Source organism: Doryrhamphus excisus, chromosome 12 (assembly GCF_030265055.1).
Source record: "Doryrhamphus excisus isolate RoL2022-K1 chromosome 12, RoL_Dexc_1.0, whole genome shotgun sequence".
NCBI lineage: Eukaryota > Metazoa > Chordata > Actinopteri > Syngnathiformes > Syngnathidae > Doryrhamphus > Doryrhamphus excisus.
In genome coordinates, this window is record NC_080477.1 from 17,934,672 (window position 1) to 17,957,582 (window position 22,911).

General features: G+C 38.2%; 1 protein-coding gene across 4 annotated transcripts in view; it reads left to right on the forward strand.

Moving 5' to 3' along the window:
- Positions 1 to 17,312, forward strand: part of LOC131139829 (protein unc-13 homolog C) — a 135,925-nt gene extending 118,613 nt beyond the window's left edge. For all 4 annotated transcript variants that reach the window (XM_058089739.1, XM_058089740.1, XM_058089741.1 and 1 more), the window contains 5 exons: positions 3,499 to 3,579; positions 7,262 to 7,409; positions 12,133 to 12,225; positions 14,147 to 14,306; positions 15,269 to 17,312. In XM_058089739.1, the coding sequence (XP_057945722.1) occupies positions 3,499 to 3,579; positions 7,262 to 7,409; positions 12,133 to 12,225; positions 14,147 to 14,306; positions 15,269 to 15,554 (768 nt within the window). In that variant the 3' untranslated portion in view covers positions 15,555 to 17,312. The remainder of the gene's footprint in view (positions 1 to 3,498; positions 3,580 to 7,261; positions 7,410 to 12,132; positions 12,226 to 14,146; positions 14,307 to 15,268) is intronic.
- The last annotated feature ends 5,599 nt before the right edge of the window (positions 17,313 to 22,911 follow it).

The window sequence follows — 22,911 nt, forward strand, 5'->3', positions numbered from 1 at the left end:
GGGCGACTTGTTTCATGGGTACCAACTTAGAGAAGGGCGACTTGTTTCATTGGTACCAACTTGGAGAAAATAGACTTGTTTCATGGGTACCAACTTGGAGATGGGCGACTTGTTTCATGGGTACCAACTTGGAGATGGGCGACTTGTTTCATGGGTACCAACTTGGAGATGGGCGACTTGTTTCATGGGTAACAACTTGGAGATGGGCGACTTGTTTCATTGGTAATAACTCGGAGAAGGGCGACTTGTTTCATGGGTACCAACTTGGAGATGGGCGACTTGTTTCATTGGTACCAACTTGGAGATGGGCGACTTATTTCATGGGTACCAACTTGGAGAAGGGCGACTTATTTCATTGGTACCAATTTGGAGAAGGGAGACTTGTTTCATTGGTACCAACTTGGAGAAGGGCGACTTGTTTCATGGGTACCAACTTGGAGATGGGCGACTTGTTTCATGGGTACCAACTTGGAGATGGGCGACTTGTTTCATTGGTAATAACTCGGAGAAGGGCGACTTGTTTCATGGGTACCAACTTGGAGATGGGCGACTTGTTTCATTGGTACCAACTTGGAGATGGGCGACTTGTTTCATGGGTACCAACTTGGAGAAGGGCGACTTATTTCATGGGTACCAACTTGGAGAAGGGCGACTTGTTTCATTGGTACCAATTTGGAGAAGGGAGACTTGTTTCATGGGTACCAACTTGGAGAAGGGCGACTTGTTTCATGGGTACCAACTTGGAGAAGGGTGACTTGTTTCATGGGTACCAACTTGGAGAAGGGTGACTTGTTTCATGGGTACCAACTTGGAGATGGGCGACTTGTTTCATTGGTACCAACTTGGAGATGGGCGACTTGTTTCATGGGTACCAACTTGGAGAAGGGCGACTTATTTCATGGGTACCAACTTGGAGAAGGGCGACTTGTTTCATTGGTACCAATTTGGAGAAGGGAGACTTGTTTCATGGGTACCAACTTGGAGAAGGGCGACTTGTTTCATTGGTACCAACTTGGAGAAGGGCGACTTGTTTCATGGGTACCAACTTGGAGAAGGGTGACTTGTTTCATGGGTACCAACTTGGAGAAGGGTGACTTGTTTCATGGGTACCAACTTGTCTCCCACATCTTCTCAAACAGACTCTGCACTCTGGAGAGGTCACTCCATGTGCAGTCCCATGGTCTCATTCTGTGTTATGCTATCAGCCCCCACCTCCACCCACCGAGACAAAAACCGACCCACTCTTTTCATGTTGTTGTTTTATGGAACAAATGTGCTAAAACTGAGTAAATTCTGCCAGTTTAGAGACGAGGGACAAGGAAAACAGACATGCATGCAGATGGCAATATTTTGAAGCCAGCAAAATGATCAAGTTCATTTTCCTTTATTGTGTGATAATTAATTCAATACCAACCCAGGCTTGGTGCCCATGGGAATTTTGCCACGTTTCAATTTTGTGAGGTCTTGTGACACGAGCTTTTGTGACACCCCTAACAAATACAGTTGCTACATCTTCATGTAGCAACTTAAGTGGGGCAATTCCCCACTTAAAATCAGGCCACTATCATGTTTTCAAATAAATTATGATTCATAATACAGTATATGATATAAATATACAATGTGTCTTATACCAGTATATATATATATAAATATATATATGTTTATTTTTTACATAATGCCTTCTGTTATGCGGATGTAATTCCATGCAATAATGTGCTTATTTTAAATAAACCGAGAGGACATTTACTATTTTTGAGCATACCCACGTGCAAATAGACTTAGGCAAAGAGAAGGAATGAAAACAACACTAAATTATGCGGTCCAATAAATGCATTATGTCAAATTTTCCTGTATGTCCTCAAGGATTTTGTAATGTTGCAGTATCTGAGCAGTACATGTACACTACATTGCACGCATATATTCATATTCATCATATTATGCAATGTTAACCGTGGAATGGTAGTGGTTAAAACCCCCCCAAAAAGTGCAGTAAGATTGCCTCAGCTTTATCCAGCGTAGGCTCCTATTTAATTGCTGATGTGACCCCAGGATGTTTGTTTGTTGCCTCGGGTTTTTTTTTTGCAGCGCGTCTCCATGCATGGATCAGCGCTCACATTGTGCTTTTACTAACAAGTACCTGAGGTATTTAACATTGGATTTGTGCAGAAGATGTACACTTGATGTATATTTTTGCTGGTTTTCCTGTGTTTTACAGGATGTTGCTTCAGAGGAAGCAACATCTGGATATTAGAGCACCTGGATGGGCGTGTGTCCATATCCTCCCTCAAGCGTTAAAGTAGTTTATCATCATCTTGTTTTTGGATTGTGAGTAATAATCGTCTTATTTTAGGGACATTTGTGTAAATTTTGTATTATTACAAAGGTTACAATCATGGCATACTAGCTCTTCATTCGGTTTTATTGTGACATTGTGTTTTTTAGAGGAGGGGTAATGGTAATGGTTTTATTTCATTTGAACATGCATCAGATTACAATTGAATGCATCACATAATCAGTTCACAGTTCCACATGTCCAAAAGGAGTAGGAAGAAGCAAAGCTTATTAAATCCTACCCCTCCATCTGGTACTTTTACAATCAGTAACTGTTACATTTGTTCACTTCCTGCTTTCCATAATACAGTTTAAGGTTTTTTTTTTGTTAGTTTTTAATAATGCACCTTGTACTGAAGTACGATATGCTGAGGTAATTTTCTGTCTCAAACTAAAACATGGTTAATGTTCCCGCATAAAGCAAGATATGTTTTGTATATATGTTCAGTAAGACAAAGACAATCAGTAACTGTTACATTTGTTCACTTCCTGCTTTCCTAATATAGCTAAAAAAAATTTTTTTTTTAATCACGTATCCATACCATACAATGACATAATGGGTACCATAGTAACTGTCAATATAGTGATATGTATAGCACATCATGACTGGTTCAAGACTGGTCTAACTGGGGTCTAACTGTAACGAAGTAAATGAAAATGTAATGTTGCCTGGTGCAATTTGGCACCTGACACTGCTCGCATTTTAGCACGGATGTTGATTAAAGTGCTTGTTGTCTCGCCTTGCCTCTTGAAAATCAATTCAAAGCGGAGTGGTGATTGATTAAATCCAAAGAAACCGGGGCAGGAACTTACGTTCCATTCGCAAAGTCTAATTTTTTCACAGCACTGCGCCATAAATGTCTGCATAGGTGTGCTAATAAACCTTTTGCAAAATATAAATCTACACCTTTGTTACTTTCATAGACACTGGAGACCTGACGCGGTTGGCTTACAAAATCTTCATACGTTTTTTTTTTGGCTGTACTGCTTGTGATTAAAATAGATTTTTTTCCCCATCTTTGCGTGATATGGCAGCATTCCCATTCCCTTCAGCGATTTCAAGCCCACATTTGCGACGCCTGCAGCATCAAGCGATTACTCCGCAATATTCATAGCTTCATGACTTTGCTCTGGCCATTATCTTGATGTTGTGTCCCCTTCCTGCAGGAGCACGTCATCCGAGAGGAAGCCAGAAGTCTGACTCCACGTCAGTGTGCCGCCATGGACCTCGTGCTTCCCACTATCAAGGTATGTCCGAGACATTGAAGGCCCCAAAAGATATGAATGGTTGGCGCCATTCAAGATTTTTATTTTATTTTTTTTTACCATACCTGTTTGATACAAATGTACAGGGTAAGCAAAATGATCTGACACATTTGTAGGTTAAATAAAAGGCAAATACAGTAAACCTCGGATATATCGGATTCAATTGTTCCCACTGGTTTTGTCCGATATAAGCGAAATCCGTTATATGCGTATACCGGAAAATGTCCGTTTTACGCATATATCGGATTTATATCCGGTATATGCGTAAATCGGATTTTATCTGTTATAAAAAGGCACTTCCTTCCAAACGCTGCAAATGACGTCGTATAGCGGCCTGTCACGATTCGGCGAATCGGAGCGCCACGATGCGGCCATCCGATATATGTGAGGGAAATTTAATGGAAATGCATTGGAACGGGACTGGAGATTTTGTCCGAAATGGGCAAAATCCGTTATAAAATATCCGATTAATGCAATGAATTTTTATTGGAAATGCATTACAGAAAAATCGGTTCTTTTTTATCTGTCCGTTGTGAGCGAATTTCCGATATATCCGAGTCCGATATATCCGAGGTTTACTGTAAAGCAAAGAAACAAAAAAGTGTTTTTATTCTGTTTAATTATGTTTTAAAAATTAAATCAGTTCCGGCAGTGTGAGGTCGGCCGGTTGATTTCCGTTTCAATGCAGATCCAGTAGCTCTGAAGTTGGTAACCCATAACGAGCTGGTATGGGATCATGTCTACCGAGATTGAAGTGCAAACAGACGTTCGTTGTGTTGCATTTACAGATTCGTTTGTTTTGATAAACGTTTCCATAATGAAAGCGCGATGCTAACCAGTCCAATTCATGGCAGCAACTGAAAAAGAAATTAAAAATAATGGCATTGTAAAGAAACTAAGCAAAATGGCATTATATGTAGTTTTCGAAAATAAAAACATTTAACTTTTCTGTTTTTTTTTTTTTTACTTTATTTGCCTTTTATTTAAGCTACAAATGTGTTAGATCATTTTGCCTGACCCTGTACATTATGTGGTTGATTACATACATTGTATTTTGCTAAATGAAATCAGAAATTGGGAACATTTGGAGGAAAAATATGCCTCTTAGATGGACTGTTAGCAATTTAGCAAACATTCTGATATTTCGGAGATGATAGTCAATGCAGTCCTCAAATAACTGTCGAGGAACCAAGACATATGATCACTTTTTAATCTCATCTACCAGTTGAAAACATGATTTTAAAAAGGCTGAATTGTTTTTCCATCTACCGCCTGCGTCTAGAACATGGATGAGAAAGACACTATAAGGATGCTGAGTGTTTTATCTAAGTACGTCCGTACTTTGTACCACAACAAGTAAGAATGGTCCAAAAGTAGGAATCACTTTGAGAACAGATCACTTTTTCTGACTCTCCTTTATATTTCCTGATGGCTCATAAATGTTCAGCAAATGAAATGTGCAGCCATTTTTATTCTGTATTATACGACTGTTGGGACCAAGGGCATGTCTTGACAGCACCTCGCTGATGTTGTACAACAACAACTTTGGAATAACAGCGCCTCAGCCCACGGGAAGGTGTGCTGTGAAACTGAGAAATCCAATTGATCACACCGTCTCCAAGACGACTTACCTGAAGGTTTCAATAAATCACGTCACCGGGATTGTTTTCATCAGTATTCCGATGAGAGCAGTCAATTAACAGCGATAAGTAATGCTTTCAGGGAGAGTCAGAACAGACAAGATCAATAAACGTGATGCGTAAAATGATGGCATGCATTGAAATGAAACATCAGCAGGTCGTACTAAATCCCCTAAGAAGGTGCTGGATTTTCCCTCTGAAAACATTTTATCCAGACTGAACTTTGAACTGGTGCATACTAATGGGTAGGATAATGGATAGATGTGCTGGCCCACAGAAGGGTTCATGAAAGGGATACAGCTTTATGGACAGATTTTTAATAATGCACATTTGCAACTGGTTGAACCATAACCTCTAGGAACTGCTGCAGAGACAGCTGAATAAAAATAAAAAGTAATGCTAGATAGTGGTAGGGGCTTCTCTACCAGCTCGTGATGAGGAAAAATATATTACTTTTTTTAACATAATTCACTGTAGAAACCGAAATCCAACCATAGCAACCGTCTATTAACCCCTATTAACTCATTCAAAAGCCGTACCTCTCAGTACCAGCCTTTTTTGGACTGACTTTTCAAGGCACACAGAATATTGTGTTATTGGGCAATATACGTAGATATGATTTATACCAAAAGAAAGATTAGACCCCATCTTTCATCAGAAGGAAAGGGTTTGTTCCGTTCTTTAGTAATCAGCCATAGAACATAGGTACATTTCAGGAATATATCAGTTTTCACAAAAAAAAAGTATTTTATGAAAAGATACATTCCAAGCATAACTTGCATATTTATGCAAATTTTGCCATATATATTCAGCCACAACATAAAACATAAAAAAATGTTGTTTTAAATTAAAATACAATGTTTTTTAATATCCTTCATGCTACACAACGAGACGCCTTGCACTTCTGCCACCTAGCAGTCATTCTTTCGGTTTAAAACTGCACCAAACATGATCTCTTGTATTGTGGAGTTGCATCATCATCATCTATTTGTCCCTGTCGTGCAAACAAAAACTTTAAAAATGTTAAATACATTTTTGGCAGCAAGCGGTCAGGTTGAAAAGAACATAAATCTTTGATAGCGAATGAGTTCATAGGGGCTGCACGGCGGACGAGTGGTTAGCGCGCAGACCTCACAGCTAGGAGACCAGGGTTCGTTTCACCCTCGGCCGTGCATGCGTGGGTTTTCTCCGGGTACTCCGGTTTCCTCCCACATTCCAAAAACATGCTAGGTTAATTGGCTACTCCAAATTGTCCATAGGTATGAATGTGAGTATGAATGGTTGTTTGTCTCTATGTGCCCTGTGATTGGCTGGCGACCAGTCCAGGGTGTACCCCGCCTCTCGCCCGAAAACAGTTGGACCCCCGTGACCCTCGTGAGGATAGTTTTCCCATAATGCTTTGCATCTGCCTGAGGGAGCTGCAATGACGTCAGCCTCCCTCTGGGCTCTTGTGCTCCTCAGGCAGCATTGTAGTACCCTTGTGAGGAAAAGTGGTAGAAAATGAATGAATGAGTTCATAGGCCAAGTGTCAATTCAAAGTGCAATGTTGACATTACCAGGAAAGTACGCAACTTCAAGGCACTTGGAGCACCAACTGCAAAATCTACATTAAATGGAGGACTGGAGGTGAAAATGGTAAATAGTAAAAAAACAATAGTTGCAATTAACACACTATTCCCCAACACTACAAACAGTGGATTGGTGTCTTGAGAAATCTGTTTTTGTAATAATCATGTTCTACGATGGAGAAATACAGCAATCTAAACAAGCCAGATCCACAAAGCGGTACAGTCACTGGACTCGGCCTCCTTTCTCACTTTCTAACAAACTGGGACGTAATAAATATGAGCTTTGCCCTGTACTGTCAGGCCTATCACAAATAATGCAGGCATGCCTTACACATTTACATACATGGTAATTTACATACATGGTAATTAGCTGCAAATGTGACTTCACGCTCCCCATATCGGCAATTCACAACACACTGTGTAATGTTAACACTTTGTGTGTTTTTTTTTTTTCAGCAATATTTCCATGCCGGAGGAAACGGTCTGAAGAAAACTTTCCTGGAAAAGAGTCCTGATATGAAGTCCCTCAAATATGCTCTTAGCCTTTACACTCAACCTACAGATGCCTTGATTAAGAAATATATATGCACCCAAACCTCTCAAGGTAAGATGGCTTTTTTGCTCTCTGGCTCCCCCCAAAAGTGTAATTCCGATGATAACACCGCATGTCTACTTTATGTCGATTTCCGTACTCATAGCTAAACAACTAAAGAAAACACGCACAAAAGTGTTTCCATCTGCATTTAGTCAGAGAGGCTGTAGGCATGAATTGGCTGCCACCTTTCCGTAACACTACCCTTTCCGCAACACTACCCCTGCTGTGGCTACAGATGTAGATTATCACAGTGTGTGACTGAGGAGTGAATGAATAATGGATTTAATTCACTGTGAAACGCTTTGGGTACCTTGAAAAGCACTATATAACATCAAAGCCATGATTATTATTATTATTAGACAAACTTGTTTACGTGTTTGAACAATGACCATCTTGAAATGGGGTGTACCAAAATTATGCAGTAGAACCTTGGTTAGTGTCATTAATTAGTACTCTAACAGAGTCCAAGAATAAATCAATTTCAATCCCTTTGACAAAGCCAAAAATATGAACACAAAAATGTGTTTTTATAGTTTTAAAGTGAGTTTAACATGCAGAAAACACTTCAAAATACATATGACGTGAAAACGTCATTCTTCAAGGGATTGTTCCCAAAAAACAACACCACTTTCCCCTTTTGTGGAGGACTACTAACACGTTAAGGCATGAAACTGTACAGTAACTGAAAACTAAATGCAAACCAAAGCAAAATTTTGAAATACATTTTTTTACGTTAACTGAAAAACATGCAAACTGGGGTGGATGCTAACCGAGGTTTCACTATAGATTCCTTTGGGAAGTAAACAACATGTTATTAATGGCAGGAGACGGAAAGCCATCTTGAAATGGGGTATACCACAATTATACAGTAGAACCTTGGTTAGTGTCATTAATTAGTACTCTAACAGAGTCTAAGAATTAATCAATTTCAATCCCTTCCACAAAACCAAAAATATTAGCACAAAATGTGTTTTTATAGTTTTAGACTGAGTTTAACATGCAGAAAACACTTCAAAATCCATTTATAGCATGAAAACGTGATTCTTCAAGTGATTGTTCCCAAAAAACAACACCACCTTCCTCTTTTGTGGAGGACTCATGCAGCATCCTCATGAAATTGTACGGCAACTGAAAACTAAATGCAAACCAAAGCAAAATTTTGGTTTACATTTTTTTTTTTTACGTTAACTGAAAAACACTCAAACCGGGGCGGATGCTAACTGAGGTTCCACTATAGATTCCTTTGGGAAGTAAACAACATGTTATTAATGGCAGGAGGCGGAGAGTCATGTGACATATAAAGTTTAAAAATAGCAGTCTTAGAAAAGAGAGTAAAACATCTTCTTCACTCCTGACTTTAGAGGTCTTAACATAACTGGGGGGGGGGGGCTTAGCCCTAGGTCTTGCACCCCTGTGTTAACTAGGGTTTGAACATTATAATATATCACATAATTAATTTCATTATTAGTTTGCAAATCCAGGTATCAAAATATTGATATTTCTGGCATCGATCCAGCCACCAGTAGTTGGGTAAAAGCCTGGAAAAAACTACTAGCCTAATTTTCATTAATTTTTGCAAATCAAAGCCCGATAGTATTCCATGTTTTCCAAGCAGTCCCGGCTGCTTATCCATGAAGCTGAAGGGATCAGGGTCCAGGACCTGACACGGCAGTAATTTCATGCATCTTGTTGTTTTTTTCTCTTTCTAAATGAATAGAAAGCAATAAAAACAAATAAAAAGGTTGGCCTCTTCACCCCCTTTGTGCCCTGCAGGCTCCCACGCTCCGATGCGCCCCCCCTCTTCTTTCTCTCTCTGGTATCACAAATGCGTGAAACCTCGGTCTGAGCGAATGCATTATGGGAAAAATATGAAACTATAAATTCTCCCTTATCATCACTGCCCTACTTTTTATGTGCCTTGTTCATCTGTCTCTATACCAACCTTTACCACCCTACCCCCCCTTTCGCTGGAATCCCTCCAGGTGTCCAACACACACACACACACACACACACACACATATAGAATGCATATAGGCTAACTGACGTGCTTGTCATCCGTATGAAACCTGTCTCTGTTGTATGAGAAGTGGCGAGCAAGCTGATGCGCATTAGGTCAGCAAACAGTGTGGCGAGGAGCAGCATTCATTAATCACCATGCCGCCCCCATCCAACTCCACCCCCACCCCCGCCCCCCGTCGCTTGTGACAGCGACACATTTAGAGTGTGCACCAGTTTATCCCATGGAAGCCTACATGCATCTCGTTCCTCATTAGGTCGTAGCTAACACAACAATTCATGGCTAAAGCTCCACTTTCTGTCTGTTATTATTAGCATTTGTTGGGTTTTTTGGGTTTTTTTTTTTTGCACCAAGCTCCATATACAGCGGTGGAATGTAAAAGGAAATCCAATTCTCATCGCATTCTGCAATGAACAATCATAGATGAACAATACTGCACTACTAGAACACACATTTCACTGTTATGTACAATTCATTCATTCATTCATTTTCTACCGCTTTTTCCTCACGAGGGTCGCGGGGGTGCTGGAGCCTATCCCAGCTGTCTATGGGCGAGAGGCGAGGTACACCCAAGACTGGTCGCCAGCCAATCACAGGGCACATATAGACAAACAACCATTCACACTCACATTCATACCTATGGACAATTTGGAGTCGCCAATTAACCTAGCATGTTTTTGGAATGTGGGAGGAAACCGGAGTACCCGGAGAAAACCCACACATGCACGGGGAGAACATGCAAACTCCACACAGAGATGGCCGAGGGTGGAATTGAACCCTGGTCCTCCTAGCTGTGAGGACTGCGCGCTAACCACTAGACCGCCGTGCCACCATGTTATGTACAATAAGCTTCAAAATGTGCAATACGGGACGAAATTCATTCAAGTGAAATTCAGGTACACTATGTGCAATACTAGCTTTGTTTACTGCAATTCCACATTTTGGTTATTGTTTTTGATGTACATATGTTTACATTTATTCTGAACAACTTTTTATATTTATATTCTTATTCTTTATTTTATTTTTTTTCCTTATTTTTTTATTTTTACTTTCTACAAAATGCACCGTGGAGTTGCACTCAAATTTTGTTGTATGCAATACAATGAGCGGTTTATGTATACAAAACCTGCGATGGACTTGTCACCATATCACCAATCATCATACTGCCTATAATGACATATAAACCACCAGTAACTGATTATTCAAATAAAGCAAATTAGGGGTACAGTTTGGAGATGACTGACTTTCCAATGAATGAGTCAACAGGGAACTAATGGCCGTCATCTGAGCAAGAACACAGTACCTAAAGAGAGTAGCCACGTTTACATGAGGAGTTTTTCTCTTTCCGAATGGAATCTTTCCAAATGACCTTTCCGAAAGCAATGGTATACATGGAAAGGAATATTCCAATCACGTGTCTACATGCGCCGCTATAATCAACCAGAATAGTCAATGGGGCATGCCCAGTAAAACGTAAACACCAACATCACGTGATACCGACTTCCTCGAGTTTTTCTTTCACTTGTTGGAATAACTCCGTATTCCCAGTTTTTCCTTCGTCCCAGTCTTGAAATTTAGTTTGAATCAAAAACAAACTTTCCGCAGCAGTCCAGTGCCGATTGCTCTCCTCCATTTTTTTTTTTAAATCGAAGAACGTCTCGAGCTGCGTGTTACGTCATATCTCAGCATTCGCTGAAAGAACGCACCCGGGAACAGGAAAAGATAAAGTTCAATCTTGCTAATATTTTATAATTAAGCTCGGCACATGTTTTATATAGATATATATTTTCTTTTTTAATAAAACTGGACTTGTGAATGGCGTATAGAAGGGTTTAGATTCTGTTCCACAGATGGCGCTAATGCACACGAAAGCTGCTTGCCAACCGCCAATAAACAACAGAAGAAAAAAACACCACGAAGAAGAACGCAGTCTGACAACTTTCCGATTGAGCGGGTAAAAGATACCTCAATCGGATTGGGGAAAGGAATATTCCAACCCTGGGAATCCGATTATATATTCATTCAGATTGGCACTTTTCGGAATGATGTGTATACAAAGGTTACATTCTTTCCGTTTGAGCAAATAACCCAAATGGAATTGGAATATTTGGGTCCATGTAATGTATTTTCCATTAATTAGTTTTATTTAATTCTGTGTTTATTTCACAGAAGTTCTAAGTTTAACGACGCAGCAGTGACTCCCTCCCTCTTAAGAGTATCGTTACAATAAATCACCTGGCTTGTTTTCTTCATTAGTGGCAATAACACATGCAGCATGTTTGGCACATATCGATCAGCTATCCGACTAGCGTGCTCCTTGATCAACCGCACGAGCGCTCAGCAGGCCAGGCGGCTCACGAGGCCGCTAATTCTCTGCAAAACATGTGCTCAGCAATCCAGGTCTAACTGTGTGTAATTTGTGTGACTGCAACTAAAATAAGTTACTTAGGTTCGTGTTGTATTGATGCGTCAGTTTGCTTGGCATTTCTGTTTACAGCTTCATTGTCGAAGAACATTATTTGTTTATATTCCTTTGCGTCATCTGTCTCTTCATGACATTCAAACTTCTTGCGAAGCCCGAAGCGAAAGACAACATTTTGCAACCGCCGCTGTAGAAACAAACGCGCTCTCCCTGTAGGTTTTTATGGCTTTAAAGCAATATTTAGTTTTTGTCTACTGTCTAAACATACTGTTGCTGCTACTGTATGCTTTCAGGTCAGTCAAGTAACGGCTCGGTGGGCGAGGTGTCGATACAAGTGAACCTCATCTCCCATCCTGGCACTGGAGAGCACAAAGTCAGCGTGAAGGGTGAGCGCCATTTTTTTTGTTTTCAGACTCTGTAAAGTTGTCATTTCTATTTAAATGTATTCACGCTTGCAGCAAAGGCTCGGCGAATGCAGCTCTTGAGATGGTGAAGCCGGGGGCTAAAAACAAGCAAGGTTTCTGGATCCGTTTAGGAACTAATGTACATTATTTTCCTTATTTATTTATTTTACCCACTCTTACAGTACCAGACATTGATTCAGGGTTATTATATTCTTTTTTTTTAAACAATTAAAATAACTATCTATGTATGTATCACATATAAAATGGATTTCTGCCACCTTGTGGTTGTTTTTTTTTGGCTAAAAACTGCATCAAATAATTGATGAATGATAATTTATTGTGGAGTAGCATCATCACGTCTTTGTGTTTCTCACACATAAGACACGTATTAATACGTCTATCGGGGCGAGCCGTTGGTTTGAAAAAAAACGTTTAAATACGTCTTTGTAGCGAATGACTTAATAACTACAATTGAAATGATGTAATTATTTAATCAACTCATGTAATTAATATATTTTAAAATAATATTTAAATAAAGATAGAGATATTATCATTAGATATTAAAGCTATTTTATTTTAATTATTTATTATTATTTAATATTATTATTTATTTTATTTTATTTATTATTATTAATTTAATTTATTAACATTACCAGGCATTTATTTTTATTTTATTTTATTTATGTATTTATTTATTTTGTGTGTGTGTGGGGTGGGGGTGGGGGGGTAAATTTTTATTTGGTATTTTTTTAGTTGTCGTGTGCAATACACTAGGCGATTAATTGAGATTAATTGTCCCTACTGGAGGAAACACAGTAATGTCTAACATTGTTTACATTACAGTATGTGTATGTATATAATAATAATAATATGTATATAAACAACACATACACGTATTAATATGTCTATCGGGGCGAGCCGTTGGTTTGAAAAAAACGTTTAAATACGTCTTTGTAGCGAATGAGTTAATAACTAAAATTTAAATGATGTAATTATTTAATCAACTTATGTAATTAATATATTTTAAAATAATATTTAAATAAAGATAGAGATATTATCATTAGATATTAAAATTATTTTATGTTATTAATTTATTATTATTTAATATTATTATTTATTTTATGTATAATTATTAATTTATTTTATTAAAATTACTAGGCGTTTATTTAAATGTATTTTATTTATGTATGTATTTATTTACTTTGTGTGTGTGTGGGGGGGGGGGGTAATTTTTATTTGGTATTTTTTTTAGTTGTCGTGTACAATACACCAGGCGATTAATTGAGATTAATTGTCCCTACTGGAGGAAACAATAATGTCTAACATTGTTTACATTACAGTATGTGCAAGTCATTATATATATAAAAAAACACATGCAAGATGTGGGCGGGACCGCTTTTCTTGAACAGCTCATCCTATCAATTATGATTTACGATCGTTCACACCAACAGGGGGCGGAATACTTGTCATCGTTTACCTCCCACTGTTCCATTCAGTCTTGCAGCACTGATTTGGTTAAATAGACCCTTTTTTTTATTGCTCATCAGCCACTTTGTCAGCAACATAACCCCTTATGATGACACGTTCATGGCCTTACATTTATCTTTATTAGAAATACATAAGATGAGCCAGGGGGGTGCTGTGCCGTTAGCTTGTTACAGCACAACAAAGAGGCATGAGTGCAGCCTTTCACCGTAATCGCACCATTTCAGTGAATATTTTCAGCCACCGCAACAAAAATAAATTTGGTAGCGAACGTGTCTCCACTGTGTTCATTATCACAGCCATTACACAAGAGAAATCCCATTCGTGTGCGGTTCTTGTATGCCGTGTAGAACCGTACATTATTCTTTCAGTACGTGCACATAATGACTGTTATTGCGTACCTTTTTTTTATATCCAGTGGTCGGCATCAACAACCTCCTTTGGCAGACCAACGCCATGTTCCGGCCGTTTGTCGAGGTCAACGCCATCGGGCCGCACCTGGCTGACAAGAAGCGCAAATTCAGCACCAAGACCAAGAACAACAACTGGTCCCCAAAGTACAACGAAACATTCCAATAGTGAGTAACGGACCCACGGAAAGTGGACGCCCATGCAACCAAATTTAGGGAGTTTACTTTTATTATCATTTGGAGTGCATGAGAAAGTACAAAGGAGTATGTAGCTCTTTTTGATCACATGGTCATTAATTAACACATGTATTGCACAACACAGCAGTAACAGAACCAATGTTGTAATACTAGCTATTCATTTTTAGCCCATCATGCAATTCCAATAAGAAGCCTCAGAGGAAGTGTCATCGAACAAAAAGTCATTAGTGACGTTTACATGAGGAGTTTTCCTCTTTCTGAATGACTTTTCCGAAAACAATGGTATACATGGAAAGAAATATTCCAATCTCTTGTCTACATGCGCCGCTATAATCAACCAGAATAGTCAATGGGGCATGCCCAGTAAAACGTAAACACCAACATCACGTGATACCGACTTCCTCGAGTTTTTCTTAACTCCGTATTGCCAGTTTTCCGTTCTTCCAGTCTTGAAATTTAGTTTGAATCAAAAACAAACTTTCCGCAGAAGTCCAGTGCCGATTGCTCGCCTCCATTTTATTAAATCCAAGAACGTCTCGAGCTGCGTGTTATGTCTTACGCTATTGTACAACCTATGGAAAACGGTTCCCAACCCCTGATCTAAATGATCTATATATACTCCCATCCAAGTTGTTCCAGGCGGATCGATAGATTCCCCGCTATTGTCATTGGAGATGTAACACTTGTTAAGTTGTAGGCGATAATTACAACAATGGCCTCCAGTGAAAGAGTAAAGGCTCATTGAAATTGGAATTCGCCAATTCCCGGCATTCACTCGCCACTGTCTCCATTGTGTGGTTATCACAGGCTACACATTTAATGAAGCTACAGTTAGGAGCTAATCACTAGTGCATTTCACTAGTGCATTTCTTAGCATATTCTTACGCTAATGTTATTGCAAATCCAATATAATAATGCTGCTTTCCCGTTAGCATCCTGAGCAACGAGCATGGCCCGGAAGCTTATGAGCTGCACGTGTCGGTGAAGGACTACTGCTTCGCCCGCGAGGACCGCATCATCGGCATGACCGTCATCCAGCTACGAGAGCTGGCCGATTCGGGCAGCTGCTCGGCCAACTACCCTCTGGTAAAGAGCATCTCCATGGACGAGACGGGCCTCACCATTATGAGGATACTCTCTCAAAGGACCAACGACGAAGTGGCCAAAGAGTTTGTACGTCTCAAGACGGACACGCGCTCGGCGGAGGAAGTATCGTAATGCGAACGAACAACAACGACAAAACATGCAGTATTCCGAGTGATGTTCCGGATGTTTGTGGGCGGGTTCCTCATTGAGATGATCCAAAGCAAGGAAGCGAGCGATGCAAGTTGTGTGTTTGTTTGTTTTTTGTGCATGTGCGTAAAAACATCTGTTGGAATGTTCATTTGAATACTACAAGTACGTACAAGTGTTTACTTAACGTATGCTTACTATTAAGTACTATATTCTACCACTTACGTTACAAACCAGACATGAGATACCTTTTTTTGTACAACATTTAGTCTTTTTGAACTGCGATTTGTTCCAATAAAGTGCCAAACCAGTGAAGTAAAAAAAAAAAAAAAAAATTACAAACAAACACAAAAAAAAAGAAGAAGAAGAAGAAAAACGTATATGAATTATGGCCGATGAACTTAGTATGTGGGAAATTTGCTCGATTATTTTTGTGTAAGTCAACTTTCTGACCGTGTGGCGTTCTGATTGTTGCAGTCTTGTTTGTTTTGTTTTTTTGTTTTTTTTATTTTTGTACCGTTGTAGAGCCTGGATGTTTGATTTATTTTGGATGTAGTCATTTATTTTAAATATGATTTATTTTATTCATTTATTTAATTCCATTCGTTGTCCACTCACCACTTTTTTTTTATGTATTTATTTTATGTATTTTATTTTATTTCCTAGTATTTTTTTTTTTTCACCCACAACTCTTCTGGGTTTCATTTTGGTTTTATATTGAGATATTTTAAAAAATTTATTTTATAGTTTCATCCATCCAGCAATGTTTATGTCCTTTTGTTTCATGTTTTGTTTTTTTTTTGTCACATGTATTTGTTTTTTCCATCCAGTACCATTGTGGGGTCCCATGTTTTATATGATAAATTTTTGTATTAAATAATAAATACATATAATAAATAATTATATAAGAATTTTTTTATATTGTTTTGGTTTTTTTTTTTTTCCCTTACCACTTTGTGCTGGTATGGTTGTGCACGTCCAGAATATTGTGTTAATATTGTCTTATCCCACAGTTATTTCCACAGTCACCACCAAGCAGGGTCCTGACCCCCTCTTGCCTTTTTTTGTATCGTAAGTCCACTTGTTTTTTTTTTTGTTTTGTTTTGTTTTTTAATGGCGATGACTGCTATAAAACTTGTCATTTTCTAATCATAACAGTAAATGACAGCAGCCTCCACAAAAGATGGACAATTTTTTTTCTTAACACTGTTCTTGGTTCTTTTTAACCATCAGCTTCCAGCCTTTTCTGAATGACCACTGTGAACATGTAAAGGCAAGCTTTACACCACATCGTTTTTTTTTTATTCACTCATTTATCTTTTCATTATAAACTGCCAAAGTCGTTTAGAATATTTGTACAAAAACAATCCATTCCATGTATGGAGATATACAGTATATACGTACATGTGGTCCGATTGTGGATAGGTTGGTAACCCAAGATTTTATTTTTATTTTATTTTTTATTTCCTGTGAAGCTGTCCGATAGCAAAATGAGAGTTGCACATGTTTCTTTGAGGAAAAAAAAAACTAAACAAAACATTCTCAGCTTCTGTCATTTTTTTTTTTTTTTTCAATTATATGTTGGTATTCATAAAAAGGAAAGAGTTTAACATTTTGGTAAATATGCAACATTCCTATGTATTGCACTGATGGCAAATTGTATGTCATGTAAATATATTTAGTGAGATATTGTACAAAAAGTCTACTTTTTCTTCAATGTGCATAAAGTATGTGCAAAATGTGCTAACGTAGCTTGGTTATTTTGATAAAATCACCAGTTATGGTGCAATGTTTTTGTTTTTTTTAATTTGTTTGTTTATTTTTTAGTAGTGTACAACTCAAACAATACGTTTCTTGAGTATAATATATATATATATTTATTTTTTTGTAAATTGACCAGTCATTTAAGAAATAGTAGGAATTGTAGTACATGTCATTGTAGTAATTTTAGGGAAACTTTTAGGTATTTTTAACATTTTCGTTTTTAAACAACGCCTGGTTTTGTGACACATGATCGTTGTCAAAATACATTATTACATATAAACTAGGTTTGGTTTTAGCGCTATAAATCAATAATTTGAAAAATCAAACTATAATTCTAAAAGCAACCTTGATAAATTTATGGAATATTTGATTTTTTTTACATGTAATTTAGGTAATGAAAATTATATTTAAATTTATAATCAAATATGTATAAAATATTTATATAAGGACAATAATACAAAAATATAACCAGTAATCTGGAACACATGTAAAAAAAAAACACAATTAAAAGCACATATTCTGTTAATATTTTCACATATGTTTGCAGTGTGTGACATGCTGCTTTACAAAAAAGCTAACTGTATCAAATATGTAGAAGAAATATACTCATACATATTAAAAATACCCATCAAATCCATAGTGATTCACTTTTGTGGGAAGAAATGCTTAATGGCAGGCAAAGACGACGAATTTGGTCTGGAAAAAAAATGTCTTTGACCTCAAAAGGTTTGCCTAATCAGCTGGAAGCAGGACAAGAGAACGGCCGGACAAAGGGTCTCCATTCGTCAGTGCCAAACTTCCTTGTCTCATTGGGGAATGGATGGAATGAAGAGGAACAGCGTCAAGAGGTGGGACGGTGCTCACGATGCTTCGGACAAAGTCATTAAGGAGAATAGAATTATATAATATTTATTATGGCTGTATGGTGAAATAGTGATTGGCGCGCATGCCTCACAGCTAGGAGACCCGAGTTCAATTCCACCCTCAGCCATCTCTTGTGTGGAGTTTGCATGTTCTCCCTGTGCATGCGTGGGTTTTCTCCGGGTACTCCGGTTTCCTCCCACATTCCAAAAACATGCTAGGTTAATTGGCGACTCCAAATTGTCCATAGGTATGAATGTGAGTGTGAATGGTTGTTTGTCTATATGTGCCCTGTGATTGGCTGGCGACCAGTCCAGGGTGTAGCCCGCCTCTTGCCCGAAGACAGCTGGGATAGGCTCCAGCACACCCATGACGCTCGTGAGGATAAGCAGTAGAAAATGAATGAATGAGCATTTAATGCAAGACTTTATTTAGTAGGGCTGTCAATTGATTAAAATTGTTAATCATGATTAATCATGAAAGGTCATTCGGAAAGATTCCATTCGGAAAGAGAAAAACTCCTCTGGTAAACGTGGTTACTAGCTTTAAATTAATAACATTTATTTCCAGATTTTTTTATCTATAAGTAGAGGAAATATGCAACTACAACGATTATACATAAAATTTTATGTCATTGAGATATAAATTCTGGAAATATTTAATTTTCTCAAAAAATTAACGAGAATGCCTCATAATCTGGTGTGCTTTATGTGTCCAAAATCCATAAAAATTTTCACATTTCACTTTTTTTTTTTATTTTAATATTGAGTGCTCATGCGAATGAATATTGTGGTATAGAACCTGGTCAAACAGGAGGTGAATCGCACATTTAAAAAAATACCGTCATTAAAGGAAACTTACGTTATCGCATCATTAAGTCATTAACTTTGACAGCCCTCATATTTAGCAAATGAGTATATTAAATAAGCCCTTCATCTGTTGTAATTTCCCATCTTGCACAGATAGAGCCTACAGTCACACATGTTCCAGGGCTGATAACTCATATTCAAACTCATATTCTCCTTATATTAAAAAAAAAAAATATCACACCCCTTGACATTTTGGATGCTCGCTTATTAGCTCTTTTGTCCATACTCTGTTATCAGCACGTTGTACATTGTAGCCCGCCCACACTTATCTTGACGGCCAAGACGAGGTCAAGCAGATAAAGCTGCTCAGTCTCGACATAGAAAAATATGTTTTCCCACCCAGGAAGGAGATTTCCTGGCAAATATGGAGATTTGTGCAAAGTGACAATGAGGAGGATGGGAGCCAAGACGGTATAAAGATGTTTGTAAGATTCAAATGTACTGAGGCTACATTGCACTGTACAAAACATATTCAGTAAGTAAGCCAACATCAATATGCAGACATTGGTCAACCCATATGTCAATCATTACACATACTACTATGGATTACTATCAATAGCCACGTATACATGGACCCAAATTGCTGGTTGCTGGAGCCTATCCCAGCTGTCTGGCGAGAGGCGGGGTACACCCTGGACTGGTCGCCAGCCAATCACAGGGCACATATAGACAAACAACCATTCACACTCACATTCATACCTATGGACAATTTGGAGTCGCCAATTAACCTAGCATGTTTTTGGAATGTGGGAGGAAACCGGAGTACCCGGAGAAAACAGCCGAGGGTGGAATTGAACTCAGGTCTCCTAGCTGTGAGGTCTGTGCGCTAACCACTAGACCGCCGTGCAGCTTATGAAACTAGAATTACTGTCTCTAAAATGTTTTTTATGTTAACGTTTTTCTATTAGAAAATTTGCTTTGGTTAGAGACCATTTTGGTTTAAGTAGTACCTTGTGGAACAAAATAATAACTTTAACCAAGGCACCACTGTACTGGCACTTTGGTTCTATTTTGGTTATTTTGCAGCCGTGATCAAAAGAAAAGCAAGACTGACTTCAAGAAATAACACAAAGTGGTGTCCATGTTGTTCTCGTTGCCAAATCGTGTTTTTTTGCAAAAATCCCATCTTCAATGAGGGTCAACTTCATTCATTCATTCATTCATTTTCTACCGCTTTTCCTCACAAGGGTCGCGGGGGTGCTGGAGCCTATCCCAGCTGTCTTCAGGCGAGAGGCGGGGTACACCCTGGACTGGTCGCCAGCCAATCACAGGGCACATATAGACAAACAACCATTCACACTCACTAATATACAGTTACACTTGACAAAGCATCTTCCTGCTGGAAAACGTTGAGTGAATGAATTTGAGACAGCGTCCTCTGATGGATGGATTTATGTGCATTTTACGGAATGGATAAATTGGTTGACCTTATTTCTTATGGGAAAAATGTATGTGGTCTGAGTATGTTTTGGTTAGTGTCGTACTTTCTGGAACAGATTGATGATGTTGTCCAAGGTTCTACTGTATAACGCCAGTGCTTTGTAGTTATTATTTCAGGGCCAATCTGTGAATAGAAATACAAATGATAATATAATGATTATAAAACGCCATATCATAGGAATAATTAAGGCTCGAGTTAGACCGATGGCCTCATCCTGCTGACTCTATAAGAATCCACAAGAAGACAAAAAGATAAAGCACCAGACTAAGAAACACCTGCTACCAGAAACCCAGCGGCTGACATGAAGCGTGAACAAACATCTGGAGAAACCAGCCGAGCTCCTGAAAATCTTCCTCAAAGTGGGGTCAAAGGTCGAAGGCAGAATCTCTAAGGATGCGCCATGCAATATGTTTTATGGTGCAGCCGTGTTGTTAACCTCTTATCTATTTATACTGTGTGGCTACTGACTGATGGCCAATTGAGTCAGCTCATTTCTTTTACAGATTGCTATTAAATGAGAAAAATAAAACAAAGACCGATTCCAGCGGCAACTAATTGAGCGTAGGACAGGATAACAAAGCAGAAGTGACTCCCGGCCATAGAAAGGATCCATTACCCGTAACATTGGGCTAGAGGCCACAGGGATCATGTCCATCTGTGGGATAATGGGATGCAGCAAGCTGTTATGTATGAGTAACACCCTAACACACATCCGGCATCCAACTTGGGCTTTGCTGTGCCCTTCAAAGAGGAATGCTATGTATTTTTTTCCGGGAAGATTGATAGGGCTTACCTCCAGGGATGGATTTCTCATGCAGAGGCGGATTATTTTTTCTCGACCCAGTATCGAAAGTAGTGGATTTCGAGTAGTTTATAAAATGTACTATGACATTTTTGCAGGTGCGTTATCAAAAATGAGGTTTTGATTGCTCACCTCATTTAGCTAATTAATGGGTGCTATGTTACACTACAGAAAGTAGTATACTCATCACTCCGCAGCTCAGTTCAGTTTTCGACAAAAATGACATCATCGACATGACATCATTAGTCATCGAATGTAGTCATAATACAGTGCCGTTGCTCAGTAATTTGGATGTACTTTTATTTTATTTTATCAAGATTGTATTTAGGATACTTCTATATTATATATCAACAAGAGAATGCCCTACTTTATTTTAGCGATTATTTTTAGATCATATTTTTATCATGTGCATTTGCATGAAGCGTTAAAATAAAAAAATACAAAAAAACCCTCCTCATGTTAAATATTTATTTGAATAAAACAAGTAACTCACTTTGTGGAAAAAATACCGGGATGTTTATACTGTATTTTATATTGATATTCAACCTAAATATCTATATATATATATCGGTATATGAGTTTTGGTCCATATCGCCCAGCCTTATGTGGAAGTTAGGTCCAAATATGCATACAAAACATGGATTTTAATAAGCATGCATAACATGCTTTGGTTAAAATTGCAGTACAAAGGAATGCTGACATTACATAACACACATTATTATATATACATAACTCATTTTGATATGATGTGAAACAAACTGTGTTTGGTATTGATTTGGTCCACCTCAGGCATAATTTAATAAAAACAAAAAAAAAATAATTATTAGTTGCAGCCCTAGCCACAAGAAATTATTGATAAACATCAATATCACATATACAGTAATCCCTTGTTTATCCTGGTTAACAATAAAGAATAATAATAATAATAACAATACAAGCAGTTGATGTTTGCTAAATACAAGGATGAAGAGTCTTGAACCAGTCATGATGTGCTATATATATCACTATATTGACACTTACTATGGTACCCATTATGTCATTGGATGGTCATATCATACTTCCGTATGAGGTACATTATTTAAAAGTTGGTATGTGGCAAAAAAAAAAAACTTTTAGGAAAGCAGGAAGTGAACAAATGTAACAGTTACTGGTTGTAAAAGTACCAGATGGAGGGGTAGGATTTAATAAACTTTGGTTCTTCCTACTCCTTTTGGACATGTGGAACTGTGAACTGATTATGTGATGCATTCAATTGTAATCTGATGCATGTTCAAATGAAATAAAACCATTACCATAATAATAATAATAGCCCTCAATACACTCTGACCTGACTACACACCTTTCCATTTGTATTCCATTTAATGTAGAAAATATAAAAGAAAATGAGCCATTTAATACATAAATGAGACTTGTGCTCGTGTGTGGGTTGTAAACGATAAACCTATGCATTTGACAAGGGAAAGATACGACAGCATCGATAGCGTGCAGCCTCCTGGATCAATAAGAGTCGGTCATAAATCCTCAGATTAATCGATTGTAGAGACATGCACCGGGTATTGCAAATGGTGAGGGTCAACTGTCTTAATATAATAGTGAATACATAAT